Genomic DNA, 12,897 nt, shown 5'->3' with positions numbered 1-12,897 from the left:
CAGCGTCCTCGCTCTGTCCTCCCCAAGTCCGCGACTTTGGGCTGCGTGGAACATGGCGGAGCTGGAGCTAGGGCAGCACTGCGGGGTGGCGGATTGCAGACAACTTGGTAAGGGACGGCACGGTGGGGACCGCGGGCAGCCGCTGATGGGAGCGCTAGGCCGGGGCCGGGGCAGTGAGGCTACAGTGGCCGTGAGGGGGTTGCGAGGTGTTTCCCCCTCGGAGCGTCCTCCGGCCTGCTGCAGCCCTGCACGACCCACTGCCAGGGCCTGTCGCTTCAGCTGTGTCACTGGGCGGTTTGTCCCTGCTTTGCCAGCCGTCATTATGCTGGTTTTCCGTTCTTCACTCTTGCTTGCCTTCGCTGATCTCGGGAAATGATGTTAGGGGAATGTAACCGTTCAGAAAGAGGCCGCAAAAAACTTGGAATGAAAGCTTTGTGGTGCGACCACTCGGTCTTATAGAGGAAGTGACCAAGATCTTTGGACTTGAGCTTTGCAGTCCAGTCTTATGGTGGTCCATTAAGACCAAATCTGAAGAATGGAGAACTGGAGTAATGACCTGGAGGTGGGTGTTTGCTGCCAGTGGTGATGAGATTTTATCGGTAGGAACTGGTGGGGGATGTGTGCAGAGACTTAAGAAGTATGTGCAGTTTAAATTGCACAAAAACTGTGTATGATATGAAGGACAGAGAGGAAGGAGCAGGATCATCAGGACTGTTAAATGGAGGAGACTTTAGGCTTTTTGGAAGGGGTATCGTCTCCTCCAGTTGGCAACCCATCTAATAAAAATGTAAATTGTCCACTTCTCCAGCAGTCAGTAAACAGTATTCTGAATGGTCTCACAATAAATTATTTTTAGCAAAACTGTTAAGTTTGATGGCTAGCCACATGTTTCAGATTTTTATATTGACACACACACCACCCCTCCCCCCAATTTTTAAAGCATAGTGCCAGCTTCTGGAATATATAATTTACCTACTCATATGTTTTTCAGTAATATTAACTAGGGGAGTTAACAGTGTAACTGTGTTACAAAAGCCACTTCTGGGTACTGTGTAGATGCAGTTACTAAGTGTCCTTGTAAAGATACCTACTTCATGATACAGGTAAGCAAAAGTTAATAATGTAAAAATTAAGCTAGAAAGTATTACCAAATCAATGACCATGTTGTCTAAGTGAAAACAAAACTCTTTGTTACAGATTTTCTCCCCTTTGTATGTGATGGCTGTTCAGGCATCTTTTGGTAAGTTCATAGAATCGTAGAGTATCTCAAATTAGAAGGGCCCCAAAGGATCGCCGAGTCCAACTCCCTGGTCCTCGCAAAACTAAATCATATGACTAAGAGCATTATCCAGACATTCCTTGTACTCTGACAGGCTCAGTGCTGTGACTGCTTCCCTGGGGAGTGTGTTCTGAGAGGGAGGTTCCCTTTCAGTGAAGAACCCTTTCATAATGCCCAGTCTGAAATTCCCCTGACACAGTTTCATTCCATTTCCTCGTGTCCTATTGCTGGTCACCCAGGAGAAGAGATCAGCACTTCCCCTTCCACTGCCCACCTTGGGGAAGTAACAGACCGCAGTGGGGTCACCCCTCAGCCTTCTCTAAGCTGAACAACCCAGGTAACATCAGCCACTCCTCATATGTCTTGCCCTCAAGGCCTTTCACCATCTTAGTCACCAACCTTGGGACACACTGTAATGCTTTCATGTCCATATATTGAGGCACCCAAAACTGCACACAGTACTTGAGGAGAGGCTACAGCAGTGCAGTGGAGAGGGGGACAGTTGCCTCCATCAACTCTTTAGCTATGCTCTGCTTAATGTACTCCAGGGCACAGTTGGCCCTTTTGGCTGCCATGGCACACTGTTGACTCATAATTTGCCATCAACCCTGACCCCAGATCTGCACTCCATCCTCTTGTCCCCCAGATTGTATGTATAACCAGGATTACCTCATACCAGGTGGAGAATCTGGCACTTGCTCTTGTTAAATTTCATATGGTTGGTGACTGCTCAGCTTTCTAGTCTATCCAGATCTCGCTGTAATGCCTCTCTACCCATGAGGCAGTCAACAACTCCTCCTAGTTTAGTATCGTCAACAAACTGACTTAATGTACATTTGATTCTTGTGACCAGATCATTTATGGAAATATTAAAGAGCACTGGCCCTAAAATTGAACCCTGGAGAACCCAGTGGTGACTGGCTGCCAGCCTGATGTAAACCCATTTACTATTAACTCTTTAAGCCTGACCTGATCACCTGTTGCTCAGCCATCATACTATGAACTTGTCTAGCTGCGTGCTGGACATTTTGACCAGAAGGATACTGTGAGAGACAGTTTGCTAAAATCTAAACCCACCCACCACATCTGCTGGCTTCCCTAGGTCAATTAGGCAGGTGACCTTGTCATAAAAGGAAATTAAGTTAGTTTTCCTGTAAGATTTCAGTGTGACAGTTGTGCAGACCTAATTGTTATATAAAAGGTTCTGTGACTCGATTCAGATACATTTAATTAAAAGTAGTTGCTTCTTTGAAGTTGCCACTTTCTTCCCAAGCTGCTGTTATGGAGCTTTGAAATCAGTGGGATTATCCTTAGGATACAGGTAGATTATTTTGGAAGGCATCTAATTTAGGCCCTGTTTTGTACTGATTTGTTTTTGGTGGAGGGAGCAGGGTGTTCTTGTAGGGGAAAAAAAAAAAGTTTCTTCCAAGGTTCAAATCAGGGCTTGCACTTTGATTTACACTTCAAATTAGCAGAGGCCAGCTGAGATCAAATCAGATTGACTACAAGAAGATTTCCTTTTTAATGTCAGATGCCTTCAAGGTGTCCTGGGTTCCGCAGTAGCAGTCATGTTTTTCCTTTGTGTTAACTGGTGCAGTGCTGTGTTTTGACTTCCAGCTTGAGAACAGTGTTGGTGAAGCCGATGTTTTCGGTTGTTGCTAAGTGATGTTTACCCTGACCAAGGACTCTGTGAGGCTCATGCTCTGCCAGGGAGGAAGGGAAGCTGTGAGGAAGCAGAGACGGGGCGCCTGACCCGGGCTAGCCGGGGAGGTATTCCATACCACAGCACGTCATGCCCGGGGTGAGGGGTAACTGGGAGTTACCCGGAAGGACAGGGGCTTCCGGGTGGAACTCGTTTTCTTGGCCGGTGGTATCGTATTCTCTTCCCTTGTTATTTTCCCTTATCATTGTTTTAGCTGATAGTAGCGGTGGTGATTTGTTGCTGGACTGTTCTTGTCTCAACCCGTAGGAGTTGCACTCTCTCGATCCTCCTCCCCGTTCCTCCGGGAGCGGGGAAGGGGAGAGCCCCGGTGCGGGGAGGCGGGGGGGGAGACGGACACGGACCTCGATTGTTGTCAGCTCGGCACCACTCACTGGGAGTGAGTGAACAAGCTACCTGACTGGGTTTAAACCACGACACAAGGGATTTCTGTTGCTGTGGGAGGTGATTCAAAATCCATTAAAACAGACAAACTCCAGTTGCTTTGAGCTGAATTCTTAAGCATGCTAGTGTCCTACTCTCTTGAAATGGCGGTGTTCAAGGCCAGGTTGGACAGAGCCTTGGGTGGCATGGTTTAGTGTGAGGTGTCCCTGCCCATGGAAGGGGGGTTGGAACTAGATGATCTTAAGGTCCTTTCCAACCCTAACTGTTCTATGATTCTGTGATTCTGTTCTATATCTTGGGCCATAAGTTCGAAGATCTAAATGTTTTACTTAGGAAGAATATGATCAATCCATTCACGATGTTAAGTGCATAGGTTAAAACAAATTTTGGAGAAGATTCATTATTTAACTGAAGTGTTGCCATGACAAAACTTGTCAGATCATTCTTTAAACACTTAAATGTTTTCACATGGAGTTTTCTTTTACTGAAATGTAGATAACACTGTGATATTTTCTTCTTTTGCCACAAAGCCTTCAGCACAGAAGCCGGGATGCTCATGGGTGTTCTGAGGTAATCTAATAATATATGACTACCTTAAAATTCTGTGTAACTAAACCGTCTATTTCCAGATAAGATATATACATACAGTGTATAATTATGAAATATTTGATGTCTCATTGAGAATGTGACAAGCTTAAAAACTATTAATCTACTCTTTTTCTGTCTGTCAGAAGTAAACTGAGTTTGATTAGGATGATGGTTCTTTTTCTAACTGTGAGCTAAACTTAACCAGGGCAAAAGTAGGAGACAATTGCTGGACTAGTTTTGCCCACAGAATGGAGCTAGCACAGTTCTTTTGGAAAGCTGGGATGGTGACTTTTATCTGTAATATCTGTTTATTTACACAAAATATTTTGCACTAATACCTAGGTGAATATAAGAAACAATTGTATGAAACCAGATCAGCACAGATCTTACCCATGCTCATACAAGGACTGTAATGGAAAGGAGCTTTTGCCAGTTTTATGTCCTTACTGTGAAAAACATTTTTGTCTAAGGTGAGCAGAACAGAGTGTTTAAAAACCAATACTCATTCATTAGTGTATGAAAAAAGTACTAAAAGTTTTCCACTGTTGTTTACAGACATCGGCATCAGTCAGACCATGAATGTGAGAAACTGGACACACCAAAACCTCAAATGGCTGCCACACAGCGGCTAGTTAAAAGTATTGTAGGCAAGTACAGTGGTTTATATATTCTGCAGTTTTCTTCAGAAGGTTATTTGAGCTTGTGGCCTCCTCTGAGGGTTCAGATTTAATCAAATAAGAAGATTTCCTTGTTTAAATAGCTCTAAACTCACATGTCACTATCTAATTTTGTTCATCTAAACTGAGACAACAGCAACATATGTCTATAAAGAGAATTTTTAAAGATTAAATAGGGCTCAGGTTTCTTTCAGAATTACTCCCATACAAAGACAGGCTAAGAAAATTGGGGATGTTCAGCCTGGAGAAGAGAAGGCTGTGTGGAGACCTCATAGTAGCCTTCCAGTATCTGAAGGTGGCCTACAAGGATGCTGGGTAGGGACTCTTCATCAGGGGCTGTAGCAATAGGACAAGGTGCAGTGGATTCAAACTTAATCAGGGGGAATTTAGTTTAGCTAGAAGGAAGAAATTCTTTATTGTGAGAGTGGTGAGGCACTGAAACAGGTTGCCCTCTTCCAGTTGTGAACACTCCATCCTTGGCAGTGTTCAAGGTCAGGCTGGACAGGGCTTTGAGCAGCCTGGTCTAGTGGAAGGTGTCCCTGCTTATGGCAGGGGGGGGCTGGAATTAGATGATCTTAAGGTCCTTTCCAACCCTAACCATTCTACGATTGTCTTGTTATCATTCAGGATACCTGATATCATGACGCTGGGAGGACATGAAAAGGATGGGAACCTTGGAGATGTAATGAGGCCAAATAGGCTAATTCCAAGATATATTACAGAGACGGCATGAGTCATCATATTAACAGTAATAATATTGTTCTTAGATTCTAAAAAAAGTGAGGAAGCAAAAAGCAAAAAATGCAGAGGACCGAAAAACAGTGCAACAGCAGCAAAAGTGGCATTAATGAAGCTGAAAATGCATGCGTGTGGGGACAAGTCCTTGCCTCAGGTCAGTAATGTTTGTTTTCAGTAGTAGAATTCTCAAAGGAAATGGAAAGAAAGTTTTGTAAATATCTTGATTTTCATCTAGTTCTCTCAGCTTGGTTTTGGATTTAATTCCTCAAGACCACAACCATTTATATGTATGTTTCAGCCTGGTACCCAAAAGCAATCTCACTACTCTTAGATCTGTTATAATGTGTCTCTGGAATTTGGAGTAGTCAGGTCAAATTCCTTTATTTTATAGGAGAAATTTTATTTGTCTGCTACACAGGTGTCATCCAAGACTGCAGAAACAGACAAGTTCATTAATGTTGCAAGAATTTTTATGTGGGGATTCCTGGTACAATGATGACAGCAATCACAATTACTGTTTTCCCACCCAGGCTGAATTTGTTTGTTGGGGCATCACAGTGTACCGTGGGGCCTTAGCATAAGAATGTGCCTTTTAAGTTTGAGTTTGGTAATTTGGAGGGTCAGGAGTGAGTATGCCAACTTAGGTTGGTACCAACATATTTTCAGGAACAGGTTCAGCTATGCACTCAGAATTAGCATCTGAAGATTGAGGGTGGTATAAACAATACCCACAGTTTGATTCATTACCCAGTTGAGAAATTATGTTTGTGAACTGAATTACATGATTATCATCCCGTTCTTGAAATAGTGAGAAAGAGGGTACAAATAAGGGTAAGTATAATACAGTGGGTGTTGTGATAATCTTTTTATAGCTGAGGTTTCCGTAAAACGATGGTTCCTTGGGTGAACTCCAGGTTTGTTCAGGCCAAAGAATCTGTCTAAGTACTGTTCAAGGACCTGAAGTGAAAAGAAATTACTCATTCTTGGGCATTATCCAAGCCTCAGTGAAAGTTAAAGGGAGTCTCCATTTAGAAACAGTTTTCCATATGCCCTTTTCTCAGGGCATATGTGACAGATACTTTAACCATCAAAGGGTATTTAATAGGAACAGTTTCACCCTGAGAAGAATGATGGGCTGACAGTAGGGGGTTTGGATGCATTATGGATTGGAGAGCAGGAAAATGAGCTTGTTCCACCAGGCATCCAGTCTGCTGGTTATGTAGGCATCAAACAGCTTTAGTTAGGGCTTTACCTCATCCTCCTGTATTTAAACTTTGTTCTAGAGCTTATTTTAGTAGACTATTACACTTCTTAACTGTTCCATTACTTTGGGGTCTGTGGGACCCTGGAACACCCAGGCAACCCCACAGTGTTCACACCATTCCTGGATTTATTTTTAAATGAGTGCCATTGTCAGAGTGCACAGCAGAGGGCATGGGAGGGCATTTCCCTAAGCGTGGTATTATTTCAACTCCAGTAAGGATATAACGCCAGCACTCGGGTGTTTGAGGGAGAAGTCTGACATAAGCTATTTACCAAGTGGACCAAGGGACTTACTTTCTATCCCCCCTATCCATTTGGTCCCCAAAAAGGTGACTCCTGGCTGGAGCCTTGGTGTTGTTTCTTCATCAATTGTTTCTTCATCAGTTGTTTCTTCATCAGTTTCAATAGCCCAGTTACTGTTGCCCTGTATCTAGTTCACAGAATATCCACACCAAATATATGTAGGTTTCCTGGTTCCATTTGCTATTTTCAGGGGGGGGTTCATGATATTTTTCTTGGGTGGTTTTTTTTTTTTTTCAGAACTTGTGACACTGTTTTTCAAGAGACACTTTTTCCAGACTCACTATCAGTCTTTAATTTGGTTATACCAATTCTAAATCCTTTGCTGATAATTCACCTTTATATTTCTTCTTTTAACCTTTCAGCATATCTGTTCTCAATTTTCCATACTGCAGCTAATAGCCAGCACATTCCTTCCATCTGTCCTTCTTAACTTTACACATATATTTCCATTTTTTAAAACTCATTCCATATGGCTTTTGGATTGTGGCTTACTGGCTATAGCCACTTGTTGGGATTTTCCCATCTATTTTTTAAACCCCTTTCTCCAGGAGTCCCATTTACTGGGAAAGTCAGTCATCACTCTGACCCAAGGGCTCTGCCAACTACACCAATTTATTCTGTCACCCAACAACGTGGGGACAGACATGTTCTTTCAGGGATCCGTGGCAGAATGATGACAGCACTAAGTTGTTGTTAAATCTCTATTGTTTTAACAGAATTTGTTGATCAAAGTAGCACAGAATTTTTATAATCACAGTGTAGCACAGTTTTTTAACTGGTGTAGTGGATTTTATAGCACAGCTTAGCTTATTGTTCCTAATCACCTGGATCCTCTGCAGACTGGGTCAAGTGTTACTACTTGGTGTGCAGTATCAATATCGCAGTCATCTTCATTGGGGACTGTAGTGATAGGACAAGGGGTAACAGGTTAAAACTTAAACAGGGGAAATTTAGATTGGATATAAAGAAGAAGTTCTTTACTGTTAGGGTGGTGAGGCACTGGAATGGGCTGCTCAGGGAAGTTGTGAATGCTCCATCCCTGGCAGTGTTCAAGGCTAGGGTGGACAGAGCCTTGGGTGACATGGTTTAGTGTGAGGTGTCCCTGCCCATGGCAGGGAGTTTGGAACTAGATGATCTTATTCTATGATTCTATGACTCGAAACATGTAAAAGAATACAAGTCACTTACTCAGTCCTTGGATGAAGCAGACAACAGTGGAAGCGTCCCTGGCCACTGACTGTGGGTTTTTCTGTCCAGCAGCAGTTCTGGTCCAAGTCCCACTTAGGGCTTGTAACTGCTTGATTTATGGACAGTGATCTGTATGCTGCTGCACTTCCCTGTTCTGTGACAGGCTCATCACCACTGGCTTGGCTGGGTGCCTGGGACCTTCAAGGCCAGCAAGGATGGGAGTAGTCGTCCTGGTGCCCAGGGACCTTGAGGCTGAAGGGGACAAAAAGGGGAGAAGTCCGCCTGGTGCGCAGGACCTTCCAGGCTATCAGCAGAGAGGGAGAGGGACTGATACATGACCAGTTTGGTCACAGAGAATTGCTATATAAAATGGCATTAGTTATACCAACGTTATTACCAGAGGGTATCAGTCACAGGGATGCTTTTCATGCTGAGTAATGAGAGGCTTCTGATGCAGATATGACACAGTTTGCACAACTCTATAGCAGTCATATTGGGCCTGTCTCATACACAACTTAGCTTTTGTTCTGCAAAGCTCCATTTTTATTTCTGCTACTTAGATATAATAGGCATATATTGCATTGCTGGATGAAGTATGAAGGGCCTGAGGTTAGTTGTTCCTGCCTTTGGGTTGTAATAGGGTTTTGACAGTTGCTTTCAGCCTTTCATTTCTTTGATTTTCAAAGTTATTTCACATATTCCTTTATTGTTTCTCACTACTGTGGCCAGTCAAACCTGGTATTCAAGTCTTTTCCACATATCAGGATTATGTTGGGTTTAGAAACTCCTTGATTCTTTCATCAAGAGTTTCACTTTAGATCTGTACTTATACATCCTCTTAAAAGAACTGTATTTAAATTGGTTTTCACCATATTGTTATGTTGCAGCACATCACATTCAGGCCCATTAAATTTATTTATAATACTGAGAACATTCTATGTGATAGTGATAGTTTTATTGTTAGGTTTTATCTTAGCAGAGTGCATTTAATTACTGTTTTTAAAATAACTACAGCTACGCCATTATTGAGTCCTCTTATTAACTTCTTTTTTTATACTTTGTTATGCTTAGAAAACTGCTTATGCAGAAGTTGTAATACAAGGATCTGCTTATAGCATTCATCAGATAGCATCACTGTAATAAATATGTGCTGGAGGGAAAGTGATTAATTTAAAATATTGTGGAACATAATTTAAAAAATCCACCCTGAATATATGTAAGATATTTTTAAAAGTGACTTCCTAATTCCAAAGCTAGTAAACTCTAAAAAGTGTAGTACAAATTACTGTATGCTGATTTCTCTTACTATTCATTTTCTCATGTGGATATTAATTGTTTAATCATCCACAATAGTGATAATTCTGACTGAATAATAATTCTGACTGAATAATTGAGCCTATTAATCTCCAGCACCCTCTATTTAAATTGCTAGACTCCTCCTAGCTGCCTTCTGACTACCTTGTTCTAGTTCGATAAGATTTTTTTGAATATGAATTTTCTGGAATGCCTCTTATGCACATCACTTCTCTCATCATGATTATAAAGAAGATTGACACATTTTCTTGGAGGTGCACAGGAAAAGGACAGGGGGCAATGGGAACAAGCTGCAACATGGGAAATTCCAATTAGATGATAGGAAGAAAAATCACAGTGAGGCTGGTCAGACTTTGGAACAAGCTCCTCTGAAAATTTGTGGAATCTCCTTCTCTGGGATGTTCAGAACTTCTTTGAATCTGACTTGGATCAACCTGATCTACCTTTACAGTTAGGTCTAGCTTTAAACTTCCCCCTGCTTTGAGCATGGTTTTGGACCACATGACACCAGAGGTCCTCCTTCCTGACCTTTCTTATTCCACGATCAGGAAAATCAGGCTATCTTAGAAATACCTTTCCCTTGGCTTCTTTATTCAGATTAGCTTTCTGCAGATGATTGTTTCTTTTAGTGTCAGACCTGATACGAGTTACAGACCTGACTAGCTCAAAACAGGAGGGCTATGCTGCAAAGTAGCATTAGTTGTTGGGTCCCTGCCCTACTGGTATTTTCTTGGATATGGCACAGAAATTCCAGGAGGTATATCCCATAAGTAGGGGTGCAACAGTAGAATGAGCTGGTTTGTGAGTTAAGTTCCAGTGGACTGGAGGAGCAACTGTAGGAAGTGTGGGGCACTGATAGCAGTTGGGTGATGTTGGCATGTGTCCGTAATAGAATGGCCGCTGTGTTAGCTGGTTTACAAACTGCCATTTACATTTTGGCAAGATACAGGTCCTGCTTCCGTTGCCCCTTTGTAATATTCCTAGATGTTAAAGATTTTCTTGTGTGTGGAGAGCATTCAAGTTTTGAGAAAAATGCACAGATTGAAAAGCAACCTGAGCTTTATGAACACAGCTGGGGAAAACGTAGTTCTGTATTTTTCTAGGGAGGGTCTATGTAAATCATTTAAAAAGAAGACATCTGTCTTGTTTGATCATGTCTTGACTTGGGCTCAGCAAAAGCTGTTTTAACTGGTGAATACATCAGTCATGCTTGTGCTGTGTCTTCTGTTGAGTGTCAAGAAGAAATAACGTTGGAGAAGGGATTGTCCCGATCCCCTTCAAAACCTTTTCCTCACAGGTTACTTTTATTTTGGTCTATCTGATACTGAAAAAGTGTTTAGCACATAAAAGGTGGAAAAATGGGATGAAGGATTAGCTGGCCATGACTGGGAGTGTTGGTTTGTGAAACTGGCATTTCTGGTACAGTGAATTGTTCGGTTTTAACCGCCTTTGCATTCCAATTTGACAGCACTGCTTATTTATATCCACCTTCTTCTCCCCAGAGTAGTTATTATTATCCAGCAAACCCAGGGCAGACACCTTTTCATGTCTCTCTATATGTAGCAGTCTAGCTGTGGGACTCTGGCTCAAGATGTCTCCCTGAACTTCTCCCAGATGTCTCTCTGAACTTCTTGTCCATCATGCATGTGCCTGCAGCTGGAGGGGATTTGACTTGATGATCTCAGTCATTTATATTCTGCAGGAAACTGGGGCCTTGGTTTTGATGGAATAGTACAAGTTTGAGTTAGTAATTTGGGGGTTGAAATTTAAAGATTTGTTTTTTTTTACTGAAAAATTGTTAATGTGTATGACTGGTATTATGTGCTGCTTCTGTGAATAATTTTTTGTTTTTTTTTCATGTTTTTCTAGACAGAAAGAATTTATTTTCAAGTATTTTTGCCAAAGGGAAACAAAGAGAAAAGCAAGCCCATGTTCTTCTGCAGTAAGTGGAGTATTGGCAAAGTAGTAGATTTTGCAGCTTCCTTAACAAGCCTTAAAAATGACAACAACAAACCAACATCCCAGGTAAATCAGTAATAATAACAAACTTTTTCCAGGTTGTTGGATTTTGATTTTGTTTTGGTGGTTTTTTTTAACCACTTAGTCCCTCCCCCACCCTACTCCTTGCATCTCAAACAGGTAAATCCTGATGTTAATTTCTGTGCTGTTTGTTTTGCAGAAATTGAGATTATGCCATGCTGCCTCTGGAGAAGCCTTGCCATTTGAGCACACATTGGAAACATGGCTATCTGATAAAGACTATCCATTGTACAATGGCGGAAATATAATTTTGGAGTATCTTAATAATGATGTTCTATCTATAGAAGATACAGAGTCATACTTTAGTTAATCAGTAAATTATCACAAACAAAGATTTTTTAGTTTTTATTTTTTTTAGAAATGTGGTATTTAACAAAACCAAGTCCAGTTTTATTCTAAAGTCACTGGTGTGCCAGGGTCTGTCCTCAGTTGTAAAGACAGACTTCCCATCAATTTCTCAATTTTTTGACTGTCACAAGAGCTATGTCCTGAAAGGAAAATTAGTTATATTATTAACTAATATCACAAATACTCACTTTCTATAATAAATTCTTGCTTTATTTAGCTGTATCATGTCAATATTTTTTCTTAAATTTTATATTTTATGTAAATTATGGGAAAAGTATGTATTAAAATTGATAAATAATGAAAATGTAAACTTGCAGTATATCAGTTCTCTGAAGGAAAGAAACACACTACACTATTGCAGCATCTTTTCTGTATTTCATTGAGTTTGGCATCCAGCACTGTCCATGCCCCTAGTCCATGTTTTCATCTCGTAATAGTGTAACAACATTAGAAGGAAAGCTTTTTGAAATGAAAGTAAATTCACACAGATGTCTGTCTTCTGTTTGTAAATCTCAGCATTATTTTGTGATTAGAAGGAGGATAAGAAAAGAGAACCTGAAATTATCCTTTTCTTATTCTTGTGTAGAAGAGGAAGAAATATGGTAAGAGAGGAAGAAATACAGCTCAGCTAGAAGCACAGCATTCCACAGCTTGCATTTTCATCCTGGCATTTCCAACCTTACATAAATCCATATTGTTTTCTCTTCAGCAGTCTGGAGTATTGACTTACTAAGGTGTAAGGCTGTTGTTTACAGTGATTGTACGTTAAGTTACACCTCTGGGTGCATAAGTATAGAATTAGTGGATTTCTCAATTGTCAGTGTCTTGAAGGTGTTTGGTGCTAATGAAGAAGATTGTTCAGAATATCACTAGTTGATGTGCTCCAGTTTTTGGATGTTGTGGTAGATTTCAAAGGTGGACTGTAAATTCAAAGCAAATGTAACAAAGACGATCCATAAGATTACTTTTACAGCTGTTTCAAATTACTGCAACATAAACTTGCAATGTTGCATGCGGTTTTACAGCCAGCACTTTCCTAACCATAAGTTCTGATG

At 41.2% G+C, this 12,897-nt stretch overlaps 1 protein-coding gene across 1 annotated transcript; it reads left to right on the top strand.

Moving 5' to 3' along the window:
- The first annotated feature begins 33 nt into the window (after nt 1–33).
- ZFAND1 (zinc finger AN1-type containing 1) lies at nt 34–12,064 on the top strand. The gene is made up of 8 exons (XM_062641548.1): nt 34–107; nt 1,198–1,240; nt 3,914–3,953; nt 4,314–4,441; nt 4,527–4,618; nt 5,416–5,540; nt 11,324–11,479; nt 11,634–12,064. The coding sequence occupies exons 1-8, from the start codon at nt 53–55 to the stop codon at nt 11,802–11,804; spliced, it is 810 nt and encodes a 269-aa protein (XP_062497532.1). The 5' UTR covers nt 34–52; the 3' UTR covers nt 11,805–12,064.
- Nucleotides 12,065–12,897: the final 833 nt, after the last annotated feature.

The sequence above is a fragment of the Pezoporus occidentalis genome, unplaced genomic scaffold, assembly GCF_034315485.1.
Source record: "Pezoporus occidentalis ecotype Australia unplaced genomic scaffold, CSIRO_AGI_Poc_V1 ctg69, whole genome shotgun sequence".
NCBI classification, from domain to species: domain Eukaryota; kingdom Metazoa; phylum Chordata; class Aves; order Psittaciformes; family Psittacidae; genus Pezoporus; species Pezoporus occidentalis.
The sequence above is the reverse complement of the archived record's forward strand: the minus strand, read 5'-3'. Positions and strand labels throughout refer to the sequence as shown.

Bases quoted from the DNA above. Each gene is read 5' to 3' on its own strand.
- ZFAND1 (XM_062641548.1), top strand. From the start codon at position 53: ATGGCGGAGCTGGAGCTAGGGCAGCACTGCGGGGTGGCGGATTGCAGA. The intron at 108-1,197 runs GTAAGGGACGGC...TCTTTGTTACAG, and splicing joins GGCGGATTGCAGACAACTTG to ATTTTCTCCCCTTTGTATGT. The intron at 11,480-11,633 runs GTAAATCAGTAA...TTTGTTTTGCAG, and splicing joins ACAACAAACCAACATCCCAG to AAATTGAGATTATGCCATGC.